Genomic DNA, 19770 nt, shown 5'->3' with positions numbered 1-19770 from the left:
GGGCAGTATACAAATTAAATAAATAAATAAATAAATAAAAGGAAAAAAAAGTCTTTGAGTGCTTGAAAAAATTGTAGCAGAAGTTTGGAGGCTAATTGGCACAGAAGGACTAAAGTGGAGAGAAAAAAAAAGCCGGAACTTTAAAAATCAAACCTAAAGCCCTGAAAAAAAAATCTTCCATTCGGATTTAAAACTGGATTTGGAGGGAAAAAATAAGACAAGGAAAAGAAGATAGAAAAACATTTTAAACAGTAGAAGAATTTAATGTGGAAAAGAAAAAGTGAATGCTTTTGTGTATTACAAGATGGCCACTTTGTTATGCAAAGGATTGTGAATCATAGAAAGACAGCTGCTGGCGGAGAGTGTGAGAAAGAGGTGTGAGAGTATTCATACAGTTTTACCAAGATAAGAGAACAAAGGACAAAGACTGAAACGGTGCCGGCTCAAGTAAAGATCTGAATTGGACATTATTTAAAGGGGGGAAAAAGAACATTATGGACTTGGAAATTTGAAATATATGTAAAGGAAAAGAATAAATTTAAAAATCTCAGTCTTTTAAATTGAAAATATGGAGAATTGGGAGGAGGAATAGGAGACATTGAGGAAGATGTTTCAAAAAATAAGAGAAGCATTTAAGGGAAACAAAGAAGCAGAGGATTGGTTAGAATGCAAAAAAAAGAAAGAACTGAAGAATGAGAAACAAAAGAAACAAAGAGATAATATTGGAGAAAAAATAATTCAAAATAAAGAAAAAGATGATTACACTGGGTTTAGCAGTAACAGAAGAAGAATGGATAAGTGAAAATACATCTCAAATAAGAAAAGAAGATAAATAAACGGGGAAAGATTGAAAAAGAAAATGAATAGAGTTAAAATTAAAGGAAAGAGGCTGAGTGGGAGATACAAGAAAAGGAAAAAGAGGAAGGTAAGGGAATGGGAACTAAGAAATGGAATTGTGGAGAGACTAAGGGAAAATGGTTAAGAGTCAGTGAAAATGTTAATTTGTTAATAAAGAGAATGATGTTAGTGGTAGAAATTATAAGTGAAAATGTTGTTAAATGAAACAGACCAGTAGGTGCAATGTGAAAGAAAGAATGATTTGGAGAAAGTATTAAATGGAGAGAAATAAGTAACATAAGCATTAATTGAAATTATGATGGAAAACTGAAGTTGAATGTAAAATTGAATGAAATTGACATGTTAAAAAATGATTTAAGTGTTATACTTGCAAGAAGTAAAGAAGAAAAAACATATTGTTAAAAGTAAAGAAGATAAAGGATTGGAAGATTGGGTAAAATTTAAAGGGAAAAATTAAATGAAATGAAATATACTGTTTATAATTAAAAAGATAAGAGGAATTTTGTGAAATATACTTGATAAATGAAAGATCGGGGTTATCTGGACACCATAGTGGAAAATATTAAATTGAAGATGAATACAGCAATAGAGAGAGATGAGGAGAAGAGAGGTAGAACGGAAGAGGAAGGAGAGAGGGGGAAGGAAGAGTACGGAAGAAGGAAGAGAAGGGAAATTAAAGTAGGAGAGTGGAAGAGAGGGGGGAAGAGAGGAGGAGAAGGAGAAGGGGAGGGGAAGTAGATAAGAGAAGAAGAGGAGGGAAAGAGAAAGTAGGAAAGAAAGAAAAGAGGGAAATGGTAGATTGGAGGAGAAAGATTGCTGTACAATAAAAAAGATGAAATGGAAGAAAGGCAATCCCGAACAAACACAAATATATTAAGATAAAGAATGAATTGTTAAAGAATAAAAGAGAATAAATACGAATAAGCAGGAAAATTAGAATTTGAATTTAAAACAAAATCGATTGGATAAATTACTGGAATCTAAAGAAGGGAAATTAATTTCAAAAATTTATAAATATTTACTTGAATACGATTTGGCAGAAGAATTGGTCAAAGGGCAGATGATAGCCTGGGCGAGGAACATAGGGCACAATATACAACTGGAAGATTGGGAAAGAGCATGGGAAGATAATTATAGCATGACAAAATCGGTAGCCTACAAAGAAAATCATTATAAAATGTGGTACCCAAATGTGAATCCGGCTTGTTGGAAATGTAAAAAAACGCAGGGAACTTTTTACCATGCTTGGTGGCTTTGCCCAGAAATTAAGAAATATTGGAACAAAATAAAAACATGGATATTAGAAATAACAAATTATGAAATTGAATTAACACCCGAAGTCTTTTTACTAGGCATGATTAATAAGAATATTAGAAAGGACACAAAATACTTAATACTCCACATTATAACGGCGGCTAGATTAGCGTTGGCACAACTCTGGAAAATAGATCGTTTGCCAACTGATCAGGAAGTAATACAAAAAATCTATATATGCGCAGAGATGGATAAATTAACCTTAGAATTACAGGATAAGGAAGACTCAAAATACTTTAAAATATGGAATAGCTGGTACCAGTGGATAAGTCAGAGGAGGGGGAATGGTTAGAGATGAAATTCAGGAGAAATCAATGTAAATAAACAACTGCACTGTCAGAGAGATATAGAAGGAAATAAGTCACTGTGCGTATGTATATATGTATATATAACATTAGAAAGTAGTCAATAGATGAAGTTGAGCACTATATATGTACTGTATATGTATATGTAATTTGTATGTTTGATTAAGAGAAACTTGTTAGTTTTTCTTATATTTGTTTTAAATGTTTTTTTTTAAATACGAATAAAGTTTGTTTTTAAAACTAAAAAAAAAAAAGAATTTGAGGGTGAATGAAGATGTTGTTTATATAAGCAAGCAAAGAAATATTGAGATATGATTAAAAAAAGGGAAAAAAGAAAATTGTGGCAAAAATTGTAACTGAGTAAAATGTATTTGAATTTGATAAATTGTATAAGATATGGCCAATACTCTGTTCAAAAAAGATGTGGGTGAATGTGGGGGGGGGGGAGGGACAAATAAAACTTGATTTAAAAAAAAAGAAAAGAAAAGAAGTGTTTAAAATTCTTTTAAATCGAAATTTTAATCTGTTAAATTATTGGGATTTTTTAATTGTCTCGGGCTAAATTATTTAATCTGGTTTTAATTATGTCTTTTAACTTTTGTATCTATGTATTTTATTTTGTGCCTGTTCACCGCCCTGAGTCCTTCAGGAGTAGGGCGGTATATAAATCTAATAAAACAAAACATAAAACAAAACAAAACAAACGAAGAAAACAAGAGCAATTTCTCAATCGGAGGGATTTTCAACTCAGCCGGGTCTCCTCACTGTTTCGAGTGTTTTTCTTATCAGATGTTTCTTCTCTGGGTTTCCGTTCACAGGAACAACCCAGCCCATCCTCCTCATCTTCTCGGTCCTCTGCAGCGCTATAAGCTGCTCAGGACATTTGGATTCACAGGAAGATATATACACTCCTCAACTAATGGAGCCTCTCATCCCTACTCTGAGTGGGAGTTAATATGTCAAGTGGAAAAAAACCACTCACTTCTTGCTGCATTGTAGCCATCCTCACGTTTTTCTGCAAGGAAAAAAAACAATCCGTGAAAAAAAACAATCCGGCAGAGATCATCCAATCTCTCCCTCTGTAGGGGAAAAGCCCCAAGAGAGGTCTTCACAGTTGCTGAGTCACAACCTCTCGTAGCAATAAATAAGACACAGAAAGATCTACAGCAGGGGTGTCATCGTGTCGTCACGTCGTGGTCACGTGATGTATTGCGACTTTCCCCCCCCTTTGCTAAACTGGAGGCGGGCATGGCCAGCGCGTGACGCATCCGCAAGTTTGACACCCCTGATCTACAGACTACAAACATCTGATTTCCCCCTGCCCCCTGCCCCCGGGAGAGAGACCTGCTGCCTCTGAGATGGAAGAGAAATGGGGGAAGTGAAAGCACCCAATTTTCATTGGAATCTTTATCTGCTGCCCTTTGACTAAAGCTTTTAAATAAGACAGAACTGTGATGCCCCTTCGCAGCTCAGAAGAAGACAGGGAATAACAACCGCCTGCTCAAGCAGAAGACCTTATATAGGGGTGGGCTGCTGGGGGTTCGCAAGCGTTTGGGAGAACCTTTAGCTAAGATTCTGTGCAGTTCGGAGAACCCCCCAAATCCCACTCCTGGCTGGCCCCGCCCACCCCGCCCCTCCCAGGAGTCCCCACACAGCCTGTTTTGGATGCAGGTAAGTGCAGGGCACACATGGAGGCAAGGGGAGGGCAAAAAACGGGCCTACCGGAAGTTCGGAAAGGCCGGAAACGGGCCTGGGGAGGCCGTTTCTCCCTCCCAGAGGCTTGAGGAAAAGCCTCCGGAGCCCGGGAAGGGCAACCCCCCCTCCCCGTGCCGTGGTGCAGGAGGCCGACTAGGCCACGTCCACCCAGCAACCAGGCAGAGAACCCCTTGCTAAAATTTTTGATGCCCATCCCTGACTTTATACCATTTTAAACAAATGGTTGTCCAGTCCCTTCTCTGGTGTTGGAGCATCCACAACTTCTGAAGGCAAGAAAACAGAAGGAAGCCCAGAAAAAGCCCCCCCCACAAAGGGAAAGATTTGAGAAGAATCTCCCTATTTTCCTTCAATCACCCAAAAAAAAAAGATACTTACTGAAGAATACCAGGAGGATCCCAGCAATCACACCCACCAGGACAAGAGCAGCCATAATGCCGACGATGATGAGACCCAAGCTGGCTTTTGAATTGGTTAATTCTGAATTGAGAGAAAGAGCAGATAATTGAAGGAGAACCCCAATTAAAGGAGAAACTTAATGCAGCCCAAGGACTGGAAATTCCCAAAATTAATAAGTCTAAGGGTTTCATGTCCCTCTAACTGTAGCATGAAGACCCCTTGCTAGAAGACATGTCCTCGTGATGCTGCCTTCTTCTCACACCAGCCCAGCATGAAGGCAGCCGATATCCCTCTTTAGTTGTTTAGCTCAAAAACAGCAATTTGCAATTTTGTGACTCTCAGCACTTTATAGAAACAAAAACTTCAACAACACAATCATGTATCTATATCTATCTCATCTCTATCTCTCTATCATCTGTCTGTCTCTGTGTCTATCTATCATCTATCTATCATCTATATATCACTCTATCTATCATCTATATATCACTCTATCTATCAATCTATCTATCTATCTTCCATCCATCCATCCATCCATCCATCCATCCATCCATCCATCTATTATCTATCATCTATCCAATCAAGCCTCGGGTTGCCCACAACTGAGCCTCTCACCCTTCATAGCCATGTCCAGAGGTTCCTGCAAGCTGTCATGCTCCACGTGGCACCGATAGCGGTCTCTCTCTTTGGGATCGATCTGGATGCTGAGCCAGTAGTGGTAGGTCCCATCCGCATTGGGGGCCACAGACCCATGGAGGGTGTCCTGCAGCCAGACCTCCCCGTCCCTCTTCCAGGAGGCATCAATCTCCCTGGGGTAGAAGCCATGGACTCGGCAGACGTGCGTCTCCATCCCATCCTCAGCCTCCGTCCTGCTGCTCATTGTCACTACTGGGGACTCTGCAGAAAAGATACCACCAGAATTAACACTGAATTTCCATACCAGCTGATCGAAGAAATAAATTCGTCTTTGATTTGTGTCTTTTTCCAGAACTGCCTGGAAAATGTACACAATTTTAGCAAAGAAAAAAAAAAAAAGAGCTGCTGTAAGGTCCAGCCTCTCTCCCTTATTCAAGAAAGTAAAGATTCTTGAAACTTTGTATTTCAAAAGGAACCTTTTATTGAAAAGAGGTGAAAGCAGGACAGAATCAAAGCAGGCTCTGAGGTCCCTCAGGGCATACAACTAGGATAAAGGAAATTAGAAACCCTTCCCAACAATCTGGATGTGGATTCAGCCAATCTGCAGGTGTGAAGATGTTATTGTACCGGCCACTCTGAGAAAGAGATAAGAGAACTTTCTCAGGGCCATCTTCCGGGCATTGCAGTCCACATGGCCCACCCTCCCCTTACATTCCCCAAGAGCAGGGGTGAAATCCAGCAGGTTCTGGAGAACTGGTAGCGGAAATTTTGAGTAGTTCAGAGAACTGGCAAATACCACCGGCTGGCCCCAGAGTGGGGAGGGAATGAAGATTTTGCAGTATCCTTCCCCTGCCACGCCCACCAAGCCACACCACGCCCACAGAACCAGTAGTAAAAACAAATTGAATTTCACCACTGCCCAAGAGGTGAGAAATTTGCAGGCATCTAAGGTGCCAGGCAACGGTTATAAATCAGGTGAAAGGTTATACTAAAAGACAAGGCAAGAAATAGGATACATAGAAAGAAAAGAGAAACTAAATGTGTCAAAATCCAAACTTCCCCCTCTTTCTCACCCCGCTTAGCACTCCAGGGATCTCTTCACCTTTGGAACTGAAATGCTACAAAGTGCTACCCTGTGATTAAGGAGCAGAGGTTTAACACTTGAGTGTAAGATCTTCGTAAAAGCTGCCTAGAACGGGGGTTTGGGGAAGAGGCTTTCTGGCATGGCGGCCCAGTGGAAGGGGAAGAGGGAATAGTTCTGTGTGAATGACAGACACGTGTGGGAGTCCGCATAGCTCCATTTGCAAGAGCAGTGGATGTACATGGCCACCACTCGCGCAAATGGGAGCTTCACACGAGTGCTATCCGCCTGCGCAATTGGAGCTTCACGCACGAGTCCGAGCACCCGCTGCTTACACAAGTGGAGCGGCGTGTCGCACACTCGGGAGTTCTGGGAGTTGAAGTCCACACATCTTCAGATTGCCATGGTTACGAAACAGTGGCTTAGGACCTCATCTCATCTAATATAAATCCAGCACTGTTATTTCTCCTCCCCCAGGGCACGCACCTGTGCTCGGCAGCATCGCCTTCTCCCTATAGGACAGGTACTTCTTCAGCCATTCAATGCATTCCTTCTCCAGGTAGATTTTATTTCTCTGGGACCACCGCACATTATTATCCCATTTCCTCTTGGTGATCTCAGCCAGGGGGTCAGGAGCCACCCAGCTCAGGGTCTCCTTATCAAAGGTGAGGAAGGTCTTCCCGTCGTAGCCATATTCCGAATAACCTCCTTTGCTCCTGTTTCCCTGGAGTTCACAGCCATAAGACGTCTGCCATGTGTGAAACCCTGGGGGAAAAAAAGCACAAAAAGGGGTGAGGAAGACCCCGGGTATCCCCCTCCCCAGAAACCCCCACAAAAGAGGCTCACTTTCCTTTCATTCCCACCAAACGTAGGCAACCACAACACCAGGAAGGTGGGCAACCACAACACAACTATTGCTTAATAGTTATTGACAGTCAAACCTTTCTGTCCCCTGAGATTGGATGGCCTTCTGTAAAGCTTCCACACGTTGGATCTTGTCCTACCTCCAGGCACTTTAGAGAGCAAATCTCGTCCTCCTCCTCCTCCTCCTCCTTTCTCTTTCTCTTCCTCTTCCTCCTCCTCTTCCTCCTCCACTACTACTACTACTACTACTACTACTACTACTACTTCTTCTTCTTCTTCTTCTTCTCCTTCTCCTTCTCCTTCTCCTTCTCCTTCTCCTTCTTCTTCTTCTCCTTCTTCTTCTTCTTCATTTTATTTATTTATTAATCTGAAGTCAATCAATCAGAATCGAGCTGGAAGGGACCTTGGGAGGTCTTCTAGTCCAGCAGGAGACTCTATACCATTTCAATTAAGTGGCTGCCCAGTCTCTTCTTAAAAACCTCCAGTGACGAAGCACCTACAACTTCTGGAGGCAAGCAGTTCCACTGGTTAATTGTCCTCACTGTTAGGAAGTCTCTCCTTAATTCCAGGTTTCTTCTCTCCTTAAATAGTTTCCATCCACTGTTTCTTGTCTTGCCAGCTGGTGCAAAAGAAATGGACTCCCTCCTCTTTGTGGCAGCCCCTCAAATACTGCTGTCATGTCCCCCCTAATCCTTCTTTTCTCTAGACTAGCCACCCCCAAATCCTGCAACCATTCTTCATGAAAGAGGCAGGCAGTTAAGAAATGTGAAATATAAATAAATGAATAAATGAATTCATTCATTCGTTCATTCATTCATTCACCCAGCCGCCCTTTTCACACAAAGCAACTCAGGGTAGCATACAGCAATCGGTCAAATATACAGACCAGGAGTCTACAAACCTGGCAACTTCGTGGACTTCAGCTCCCAAAATTGAAGTATGGCTGGCTGAGGAATTCTAGGAATTGAAGTCCACAAGTCTTACAGTTGCCAAGTTTGGAGACCCCGATATAGACAATAATCATTTTAAAATACAAAAAGGATCATGATTAAAAATGAAAAAAAAAATTTAAATGCCGTACTTTTCAGAGTATAAGACGCACTTCTCCCCCAAAAAAGAGGGTGGAAATGTTGGTGTGTCTTATACACCGAATATAGCCATTTCTGGCCTCCCGAAGCCCCGCCCCGTGCATCCTGTTTTTGCAAAAAAAACAGGCCCGTTTTTCGCAAAAATGGGGCGCGCAGAGGCCTTGGGAGCATCTTATAGTCCGAAAAATATGGTATATAAACCGCACGGAGAGAGTAAAAAATTCAACCACAATAGAGCCATCTCTTCCCTAGGACAGCCTTCAAAGAACTGTCACCTCCATGCAACCATTTATCCAAAAATACATTTAAGGCAAGAAATGTTGCTGTTGGACATAAAGGAGAGGGAGAGAGAATTACTGGACAACAGAGAATAGTTCTTGTGAGGAGCAAGACCAGCGTCTCCCTTTCTTTATTGGATGAGGGGCTGCCCTCATCTTCCTCCCCTATACCCCACATGCCCCCAATATGCAAGAGATTAAAAGGAGGAGGAACCGCTACTCACTTCCTTCTTCATTTAATGCCTGGTGGGCAACTGTCTCGTTTTTATGACGTGTGGACTTCAATTCCCAGAATTCCTGAGCCAGCCAGACTTCTGGGAGTTGAAGTCCACAGGTTGTAAAGACGCCATACTTAGAACCCCTGTTCTAATCCAATTGATGAATACAGGTCTTGCAGACCGATTATTTCTTCACGGACGATTTATCAACCGCCACCCCCCAAAGCCCCCAAGTGTCGATTCCACCTTCGCTCACCTCTAGTCTGCTTGTAGCGGTTTTGAACATGTCTCAGGTCTTCTTGCAACACCTCCTGAGTTAAACTCAAGATATCGCTTCCCTCCTTCCAATAGGTGGGATCCTCCTTCTCCACCTCCTTCATCCAGGACACCTTTGGCACTTTCTTCTTCTTCTGGCTGTCATAGTAAGTGATGATCTGGTTATCCACAAAGCCCACCGTGATGAACTGGGGCAGCCCCTCACTGGGTTCGGATACCACCAGGTACTGATATCGCAGAGAGTGCCTGAAAGAGCCTAATAAGGAAGAGGGAAGATGAGAAAACAGGAGATCTTCAGTTCTGGACATTCTTTCAGGCCTGCCCCAATCGGCCCCCTCAGGAAAACAAGACTCTTGGATTGAATCAAAAGAAATTTTACTGAGAGAAACTGACTGCAGTAAAGTCAGGCAGAATCTGAAGTTTCCACACAAAGCAAAAGCAATTCTTTCAGTTTCCCAATCCCAACCCCCCCCCCCCCATGATCAGTCCACTGGCAGCCAATGTGATGCCAAAAAGATGTTTTGAGAACACTGAGGTGTCAGGCACACTCAGGGCACGACGGCCTTGGAACCTGGCAAAAATCTGCTGGGAAGGATTCTATCCCGTCTCCAAAGACTGTCTCCTTCCCTAATTCCCAGGCACACAGCAGAAGTGGAAAAATCCCAAGTATACCCACCCGCCCCAGCATAATGGCAGGACACCAGAATACGATGGTAGACCTGACACGTTCCTCCAATCTTCACACAGTGGCCCTCAAACCAGAAAGCCATCATCTTTGTGCTTCAAAGGCTTTACGATTCTGTCTCTAAATCTGGGACATGCAGATTTTGGCTGATGGTAAAGCCAAGCTAAGACGACTCTAGTCAGTGAGTGGCGCTCTCTGAGCTTGGTTGTTTTTCTTGCAGATGTTTCATTAAACAAACTAGGTAACGTCATTGGGTGGGGATGGGACAACTCACTTGCAGCCAGGTGGGTGTGACTCGGGGTGGTAATCACTTACCTTCACCACCAGTTAACAAATGCCTAGACCAGCAGCTCTGGAGCCGCATGTGGCTCTTTCACCCCTCTGCTGCGGCTCCGTCATTCAAAATATGCGTCACAACCGCTAATGTGCGACACCCACCGGCATTTGATTTATTGAGCTTTTCAACCCCCCAGTAGGCCAACCATGGATAAATCCAAGAAAAGAAAAGTTTCAGAAGAAAGCAGAACGTTTAATTCAACTACATATGCTTGTTTTGTGGCCACTCAAGAAATAGGCACGGGAAGGGTTTTGTGGCTCCCGTTGTTTTCTTTTCTGTGGGAAACGGTTCCAAATGACTCTTTTGAGTGTTTAAGGTTGCAGACCCCTGGCCTAGACACACCCAGTTCCCACAACTGTTCATCATAGATTTTGTAATTTTGTATGCGGGAAAAACAAATGCAGTCTTTGTGTCTATGTTCTGCACCATATTAAGAAAACCCCTCAGAATGTCCCTTCTGTGGGAAAGAATGTGTTGACCCTTGAGGAAGTGGGGTGGGAGGAATTTCTATGTAGTTTCAGCCCATTTTGTGTTTTCAGTACACAATCCTTAACTGTGACACTGAAACGACAGAGGTCCTCTTTTCCTCCACAAGGTGGCAGCACCAACATGAGTACTGTCAATTCTACACTCAAAACGCAGGATCAAATGTTTATCTCTTCATTTTCACTTCATTTGCATTTTAATGCAAATGTGTACTGGGCTGGGAGATTTCAACATCCAGGATCTTTTAAAACAGTGTTTCTCAAACGACAACTTTAAGACATGTGGACAAGATCACAAGTTACAGCCAGAGGAGAAGCATTTGCAGAAAAAAAAAAATGTCAAAAGTGATCAACAGCTGGCTCACATTGAAAAGATATATGAAAAATAGAGAGAGAGAGAGAGAGAGAGAGAGAGAGAGAGAGAGAGACAGAGACAGAGACAGAGACAGAGACAGAGACAGAGGGAGCGAGGGAGGGAGGGAAGGAGGGAGGGAGGGAAGGAAGGAAGGAAGGAAGGAAGGAAGGAAGGAAGGAAGGAAGGAAGGAAGGAAGGAAGGAGTGACTCAATTCATAATACTATTTTCTTCCTAATGATTCAAAATGATTCATCTCAAAACAGCTCATCAATCCAGAAATGTCTGCGGTGGAAACCAACATCTTAATGATTTTCTTCCGTGGTGAAATAAAAAATTCACCGGTTCTGTAGGCGTGGCTTGGAGGGGTGGTAATGTGACTGGGTGGGCGTGGCCAGCTTTTTTGTTTTTTGTTTTTACTTTTAAAAGCATTTTTTCTACAACCTTAAGAGGTTGCAGAAAAAAATGCTTTTAAAAGCCTCTGATGATCAGGCAACTCCGCTGGGATCGTCAGAGAGTTTTACGTTTTACATGGGTAAAACGAAGGCCCAGATGGTTGGGAAGCAAGAGGCTGACTCTGTAAACCGCTTAGAAGCAGGGATGTCAAACTCTCAGCCCACGGGCCGGATGCGTCATGTGCTGATCACAGTCATTCCCCGGTTTAGCAAAGGGGGAAAAAGTTGTGATTCGTCACCTGACGACGACATGACGACGTGAGTTTGACACCCCTGACTCAGAAAGCACTGTAAGCAGTATTTAAGTCAGGAGTGGAATCCAACAGGTTCTGAAGAATCGGCAGCAGAAATTTTGAGTAGTTCGGAGAACCGGCAAATACCACCTCTGGCTGGTCCCAGAGTGGGGTGGGAATGGAGATTTTGCAGTATCCTTCCCCTGCCCTGCCCACCAAGCCACACCCATCAAGCCACAGAACCAGTAGTGAAAAAAATTTGAATTTCACCAATGATTTAAGTCTAAGTGCTATTGCTATTGCTATTTTCTTTTACCATCTTCATCCCTTTCTGCTCTATGGCTCTAGTGAACTGAAATATCAGCCACAAAAACTTGATATTTGATATTTTGATTTGATATTTAAGATGCCACCAAACCTTTGGATCTCAGTCACAAATGACAAGGTTCAAATGACCAAAGCTATTACAGGCAGTCCTTGACTTACAGCCCCAACTGAGCCCAAGGTTTTGGTTGCTAAATGAGACATTTAGTAAAAGTGAGTTTAGCCCCATTTTATGACCTTCCTTGCCACCATTGCTAAGCGAATCACTTCAGTTGTTAATAATGCAGTTTTAAAATAAAACTTTACTTGTTAGAAGATCACAAAAGGGGATCGCATGATCCCAGGACACTGCAACCATTGTCTCTGAATTTGGCTCAAGAGACCACGGGGATGCTGCAATGGTGGTTAAGTGTGAAAAATGGCCATAAGTCACTGTAAAATTGAATGGTCACTAAGCGAAGCTTGCTACGTCAAGGGCTACCTTTATCCAGCTAGGAATTTTTCCCCTGGGGGACCAAGAAGCAATGATTGCTTATTGTTAAAAGAATTTAAAAGGCAACCAAAAAAGGCAATTGCTTTGTTTGAAGCCAGGTGAGAAGAGGCTAGACGGTGTTAAATAACAATTTGACCTCCCGTCTGGACTACTGTAATGCTCTCTACGTGGGGCTCCCCTTGAAGAGCACTCGGAGGCTCCAACTGGTCCAGAATGCGGCCGCGCGGGTGATTATGGGAGCGACATGGTGCACCCATGTAACACCTCTCCTGCGCGAGCTGCACTGGCTCCCGGTGGTCTTCCGGGTGCGATTCAAGGTGTTGGTTACCATCTTTAAAGCGCTCCATGGCTTAGGACCTGGGTACTTACAAGATCACCTTTTGCTACCGATAGCCTCCCACCGGCCAATACGCTCCCACAGAGAGGGACTCCTCAGGGTGCCGTCGGTCAAACAATGTCAACTGGCGACCCCCATGGGGAGAGCCTTCTCTGTGGGGGCACCTGCCCTCTGGAATGAATTGCCCCCGGAGATACGGATGATCCCTGACCTACGCATCTTTCGCTGTGCCCTCAAGACGTTATTGTTCCAACAAGCTGAGCTGGCCTAAACATGAATTTTAATGGTTGTTTTAGTTTTTTAATAATATTGGGGCCAAATTATTTAATATATTTTAAATTGCTTTTAAAATTTTTGTATATGTGTATTTTAGTGTTGGCTGTGCATCGCCCTGAGTCCTTCGGGAGAAGGGCGGTATAAAAATTTAAATAATAAATAAATAAATAAACAATGCCCTTTATTAGGCAAGGCCTCAGGCCATAACAACAGCAAACACCCATTACAGTAGGAACGAATGAACAAGGCAACAATTTCTGTCACGGCTGCTATTTATACAGCAGCTGTCAAACAGGTGGCCACGCACCCATTTCTCCCACCGGCCGAGCTGTCACTTCACAGCCAATAGGCAACACTTCCGTGTTGCTGGGCAGAGACATGGCTACATATGCCACAACAACAAATCAAATCAACAATATGAAAATACTCTGAAACAAAAGTACACAATCTCACTTTAAAAGTAGTTCCCCCCCCCCTCCATAAGGTCGTGAGGAGTTGAGCTTGGCTTGAAAGGGATTTTTATCCTGAAGAGGGACCAAGACAACCTTGGCAAACCTTGAAAAATTCAGCAGGGACAGCTGTACCTTTTCCAGTGGTGGGATTCAGCCAGTTCGCACCTATTCGGGAGAACCGGTTGTTAACTTTCTAAGCAGTTCGGAGAAGCGATTGTTAGAAGAAATCTTATTTTGTTTTTTTCCACTTTACAGGGCTAATCCTGTAAGGAAGGCAGGAAGGAAACCTTCTGGTGGTGTTTCTAGCCTAAACTTTATTGCCCTGCTTACAGAAACTGCCTCTCTGGTTTAACCCTTATTACATTGTACCAGCTAAGGCGAAGCGCACATTGACATGAGTGACGTTGAGTTGGCCATGCCCACACGGTCACATGACCACTGAGCCACGCCTACCAAGATGGTCATTAGGGCAGAGAACCGGTTGTTAAATTATTTGAATCCCACCACTGACCTTTTCCTCGTTCTGATGGCAGGCTAAGTGGATATCTCAAGGCTAGAAGCGACATTCTGAGTGTCAGTTTTGGTTGCCATGGAGACGTGGTTGCTAAGAGTCGACAAGAAATCTGATCTCGCAAAATCGCTCAACCAATTAATTAGTTTGGAAGAAATCCAGCTGGACCTGAGGGCGGGAGAAGCAGCAATGGATGGACACTAATTAAGGAGAGAAGCAACCTAGAACCAAGGAGAAATTTCCCAGTCAGCACAATTAACAGCTTGCCTCCAGAAATTGTGGGTGCGTCATCATTCTTGAGGCGTTTTTAAGAAGAGATTGGACAGAAATTGCCTGAAATGGTATAAAGGTCTCCTGCCTGAGCAGGAGGCTGGACTAGAAGACCTCCAAGGTCCCTTCCAACTCTGTTATTCTGTTATAAGAGCTGAGGTGGCGCAGTGGTTAGAGTGCAGTACCGCAGCTACTTCAGTTGACTGCTAGTTCAGCAGATCAAATCTCACCGGCTCAAGGTTGACTCAGCCTTCCATCCTTCCGAGGTGGGTAAAATGAGGACCCAGATTGTTGGGGGCAATATGCTATTCAGTATACTGTCTTTGGTGTAAGCCGCCCAGAGTCCTCGGAGAGTGGGCGGCATAGAAATATGAAAAATAAATACATACATACATACATACATACATACATACATACATACATACAACGGTTTCAGAATACGTTCGTGAAGATTCTCAGTTAACCAGGTAGAGTTGTTGGGAAGTTGAGTCATGGCAACTGGTCTTCTTTTATTTTCCCATCGGTTAGAAATGTTTGCTGCTTATCCAAGTGTTAAGGTTTTTGTGCAGCTCAGAATCCGATAAAGTCAATGAAACTCTGAACACGAGGCACTGATATGAAACTGATAACCAGTTTTATTTTTGGCCAAAGCAAAACTAAGCAACCTTATCTCTCCCACCTTAAAACAGTCAGAGAAAGAGAAAAGCAAATGCGCGCGGAAAAAAAAAACTTTTTCCGTCTCCTTATAGTTTTACACCCAGCTTGCATAGAACGTCATTGTGTTAGAAACCTAATCTCTATCCATTATAATCATTTTTGTCAGCGCTTAAAACAATGAAGCTTACAGAAGGAAAGGAATACATTTTCTGGCATCTAGCCCAGAGCTTTGCTATCTTCAAATAAGATACTTTCTGCACCAAGTCAGGAAGCTCAAACTGCCCAAGGAGCTGTTGATACAGGAATTATTGAGTCTGTCATCTGCACCTCTATAATTGTCTGGTTTGGTTCTGCAACTCAACAAGACAGACACCGAGTTCAGAGGATAATTAGAACTGCAGAAAAAACAATGGTTACCAACCTGCCTTCCACTGAGGACCTGTATACTGCACCAGTCAAAAAGAGGGCTGTGGAAATATCTATTGACCCCTCACATCCTGGACATAAATTGTTTCAGTTTCTACCCTCAAAACGACGCTATAGAGCACTGCACACCAGAACAACTAGACACAAGGACAGTTTTTTCCCAAACGCCATCACTCTGCCAAACAAATAATTCCCTCAACGCTGTCAAATTATGCACTAAGTCTGCACTACTATTAATCTTCTCATCGTTCCTATCACCCATCTCCTCCCATTTATGACTGTATGACTGTAGTATTCTTACTAATTATATTGTTTCCTAGTATGATTTGATTGCTTATTTGTACCCTATGACTATAATTAAGTGTTATACCTTACCATTCTTGATGAATGTATTTTATTCTTCTTATGTACACCGAGAGCATATGCACCAAAGGCAAATTCCTTATGTGCCCAATCACACTTGACCAATAAAGAATTCTAATCTAATCTAATCTACAACAGGCAAAATTCACATTTTGCATTTCACAGCGAGTTACTTTAGCTAGGCTACTTGGCCATTAACCTGGAGGCTTTCTCTTTGCAAGTTGTGCATTATGGAGCAGGGAATCAAAAGCTGAGTTAGGTTTAAAACTGTGTACATGCTCTAATCCTTTCCCAAGTAATTTCTTCCATCTGAGCTGGGTGGTTGTGTGATTCTATATATGTGCTTTGGGATGAATAAGCTTCCATAAATATCCTCTGGGGTGAATAGGCTCATGAGGAGGAGGAGAGTCAGAAAACTTTGGGGAAGTTTGAAATCCTATTTCCTTCCCCTTTTTAACCAAAGTCATCCAAGCAAGCTCGAGGCAGGACACGTGGCCTCCCAGGTTCTAGCCTGGTGCCTTAACCACAGGGGTCTATCTCCTAACTTGGCAATTTTTAAGTCTTGGGGACTTCGACTCCCAGAATTCCTCAGCCAGCATTTAAGACGTGGGGACTCCGATTCCCAGAATTCCTCAGCCAGCATTTACGACTTGGGGACTTCCAACTCCCAGAATTCCTGGCTGGCTGAGGAATTCTGGGAATTGAAGTCCCCAAGTCTTAAAAGTTGCTAAATTTGGAGATCCCTGCACTAGATCACCCTGGCTCTCTCAGACGCTGAGGTAAATCAAAAATAGTCTCTGAAGAAAACCATGGAAAACCAGAGGGAAGTGCCCCTAGGAGAGGGGTCCCCAAACTTGGCAGCTTTAAGACTTAGGGACTTCCAACTCCCAGAATTCTCCAGCCAGCATGGGAATTCTGGGAATTGAAGTCCCCGAGTCTTAAATGCTGGCTGAGGAACTCTGGGAGTTGAAGTCCCCAAGTCTTAAAGCTGCCACGTTTGAAGACCTCTGTCCTAGGGAGATTTGATCCTGTATCTGGACGGGGTTAATGACACCGTTTCCACAGACACAGACACACACAACCAGAGAGAACTCCCTTTCGCCCAGCAGTGTTTCTCAACCTTGGAAGCTTGAAGATGGGTGGACTTCAACTCCCAGAATCCCCCAGCCAGCGCTGCTGGCTGGGGGGATTCTGGGAGTTGAAGTCCACCCATCTTCAAGCTACCAAGGTTGAGAAACACTGCCCCAGAGAGTCTTGCCTAGCCACTTACACAACGCGCGACCTTTTGCCCTAAGATCAGCTGTTCTAACTTTGTCCTGGATCTGTTTATTATGCTAACAAGCTTTGCCGGATCAGGAGCCAGGCGGATCCGGACTGGGCAAAGAAGATCAACATCTTACGACGGCAAAATAAATGGTTTATTCCAGAATCCAGCGCTGGGGGAACAATGGGATCTATAACGACAAATCCAAGTGAGCGCTTCTCCTGCAGGAAGGCTATCCAAGGCGACGTTTTCTCTGCGGGATCTTCGCCTGCGTTCACCCGATCGCTCAATAACGGGGAAGGGGGAGATCTCCTGAATAAATCCCCAACCAATTTAGGGTCTGCAAACCCCACGCAGCCCCCCCCCCGAAAGCGCTTACCGGAGGAGCCCCCCAGCAGGAGCAACGCCTGCAAAGCCAGCAACTCCAGCCAAAGCTCCATTGCGTTCCCACTCGCGCATTTCTCCTCCTGCTCGCAGGACTCGGGAGACAGACTGAGAGACGTGGAAACGGTTTACCCTTTGTAAACCGCAATTGCTCCGCCCCGATAATTGAGTACGCGGCTATAACCACAGGAACGAAAACAAAAAGCGATTGCTGTGAGAGAAACGAAAGCTAAGAAAAATCCGCAGGGCTTGCAAAGGAAGAAACGCGGGGAGTGGAAAAACGGGGGGGACCTTCCTGGGCTTGCAAAGGGAGGGGGGAATAAATGGGGGAGCGCTGCCTCATCTTCGGAGGCCGTACAGCGCCTGGCCCGGAGAGCCCCCTAAACCAGCCTTTCCTCTCTCACCCCTAAGAAGGAGGCGACGGCAAACCGTTTGTGAAACACCGTCCTAGGGGCTGGTCGAGGCAGTCGCCAGGAATCACAAAAGCTGGCTTAGATGGCACCAAAAAGGAGGTGGAGGGGAGAAACAGTGCCAGAGTGAAGGTCGGAGACCCCCCCCCCTCCAATCGGGGGTGAAATCCAGCAGGTTCTGATGGGTTCTGGCGAACCGGTAGCTGAAAGTTGGAGCAGTTTGGAGAACTGGCAAATACCCACCTCTGGCTGGCCCCAGAGCGGGGTGGGAATGGAGATTTTGCAGTATCGTTCCCCCGGGGTGGGGTGGGAATGGAGATTTTGCAGTATCGTTCCCCCGGAGTGGGGAGGGAATGGAGATTTTGCAATATCCTTCCCCTGGAGTGGGGTGGGAATGGAGATTTTGCAGTATCCTTCCCCTGGGGTGGGGAGGGAATGCAGATTTTTGCAGTATCCTTCCCCTGGGGTGGGGAGGGAATGTAGGTTTTGCAGTATCCCTCCCCTGGGGTGGGGTGGGAATGGAGATTTTGCAATATCCTTCCCCCAGGAGTGGGGAGGGAATGGAGATTTTGCAGTATCCTTCCCTTGCCACACCCACCAAGCCACACCACGCCCACCGAACCTGTAGTAAAAAAATTTGGATTTTACCACTGCCCCAAATGAATTCCCCCTCCTCCACCCCACACCCTTCAGACTTCTTAAAGGGTGGCATCTTAAAGACAAGATTTCCAAGTATTTCCTAAGGGAGGGAAAAAACATCCCCTAATCCAGTGGTTCTCAACTTTTTCTTCACCAGGGCCCTCTCTTAAAGGCCTTTAAATCCTCTAATCATGGTAATTGTTCTGTTCCCCAGGCCTCTGGCTCCACTGGGAACAGGCAGATAAACTCTAGCAAACAGGTTTTCATACAGATTATATTTATTTGGGAATCCTTAAACACATAGACTTACACTCAAGGTGAGTCAAGGTGAGGTGCATCTAAGTATTTCATAAACTACCCCATTTCCTAGTGTAAAATAATGGTAGTTCTGTCCCCCTGTTCAGAAAGCATGCTTCTCTCTTCTGAGGTAATTCAAAATGGTCAGAAGGCGAAATACAACGACGTCTCCTAGAGTTTGCATTGCACCCCAGTGGTCAGAAGGCAAACTACAACGAAGTCTCCTAGAGTTTGCATCGTTTTGACCACTGGGGTGCATTGCAAACTCTAGGAGACATCATTGCAGTTTGCCTTTTGACCACTGGGGTGCGTTGCAAACTCTAAAAGACATCGTTGCAGTTCGCCTTTTGACCACGGGTGCGCTGCAAACTCTAGGAGATGTCGTTGTAGTTCACCTTTTGACCACAGGGATGCGTTGCAAACTCTAGGAGATGTTGTTGTAGTTCGCCTTCTGACCACTGGGGTGCATTGCAAACTCTAGGAGATGTCGTTGTAGTTCACATTTTGACCACTGGGATGCGTTGCAAACTCTAGGAGATGTTGTTGTAGTTCGCCTTCTGACCACTGGGGTGCATTGCAAACTCTAGGAGATGTCGTTGTAATTCACCTTTTGACCACTAGGGTGTGTTGAAAACTCTAGGAGACGTTGTTGCAGTTCGCCTCCTGACCACTGGAGTGCGTTGCAAACTCTAGCAGACATTGTTGTAGTTCGCCTCCTGACCACTGGGGTGCGTTGCAAACTCTAGCAGATGTCGTTGTAGTTCACCTTTTGACCACTGGGGTACGTTGCAAACTCTAGGAGATGTCATTGTAATTCGCATTATGACCACTAGGGTGTGTTGAAAACTCTAGGAGACGTTGTTGCAGTTCGCCTTATGACCACTGGGGTGCGTTGCAAACTCTAGGAGACGTCGTTGTAGTTCACTTTCTGACCACTGGGGTGCGTTGCAAACTCTAGGAGACGTCATTGTAATTCGCATTATGACCACTAGGGTGCGTTGCAAACTCTAGGAGACATCATTGTAGTTCGCTTTCTGACCACTGGGTTGCGTTGCAAACTCTAGGAGGTGTCGTTGCAGTTCGCCTTCTGAC

The 19770-nt window shown here is 44.3% G+C and overlaps 1 protein-coding gene across 1 annotated transcript in view; it reads right to left on the bottom strand.

Annotated features, from left to right (window-relative positions):
* Positions 1-17766, bottom strand: part of LOC117668277 (major histocompatibility complex class I-related protein 1-like) — a 31224-nt gene extending 13458 nt beyond the window's left edge. The window contains exons 1-6 of the mRNA XM_034422055.3: positions 17328-17766; positions 9008-9283; positions 6790-7068; positions 5202-5483; positions 4569-4670; positions 3460-3492 (exon numbers count right to left, since the gene is read on the bottom strand). Coding sequence (XP_034277946.2) covers positions 3460-3492; positions 4569-4670; positions 5202-5483; positions 6790-7068; positions 9008-9283; positions 17328-17388 — 1033 coding nt within the window. The 5' untranslated portion in view covers positions 17389-17766. The remainder of the gene's footprint in view (positions 1-3459; positions 3493-4568; positions 4671-5201; positions 5484-6789; positions 7069-9007; positions 9284-17327) is intronic.
* Between the last annotated feature and the right edge of the window lie 2004 nt (positions 17767-19770).

Source organism: Pantherophis guttatus, chromosome 2, assembly GCF_059756535.1.
Source record: "Pantherophis guttatus breed Tessera chromosome 2, ASM5975653v1, whole genome shotgun sequence".
In the NCBI taxonomy this organism is placed as follows: domain Eukaryota; kingdom Metazoa; phylum Chordata; class Lepidosauria; order Squamata; family Colubridae; genus Pantherophis; species Pantherophis guttatus.
Note: the sequence above shows the minus strand (reverse complement) of the source record. Positions and strands in the feature narration are given on the sequence as shown.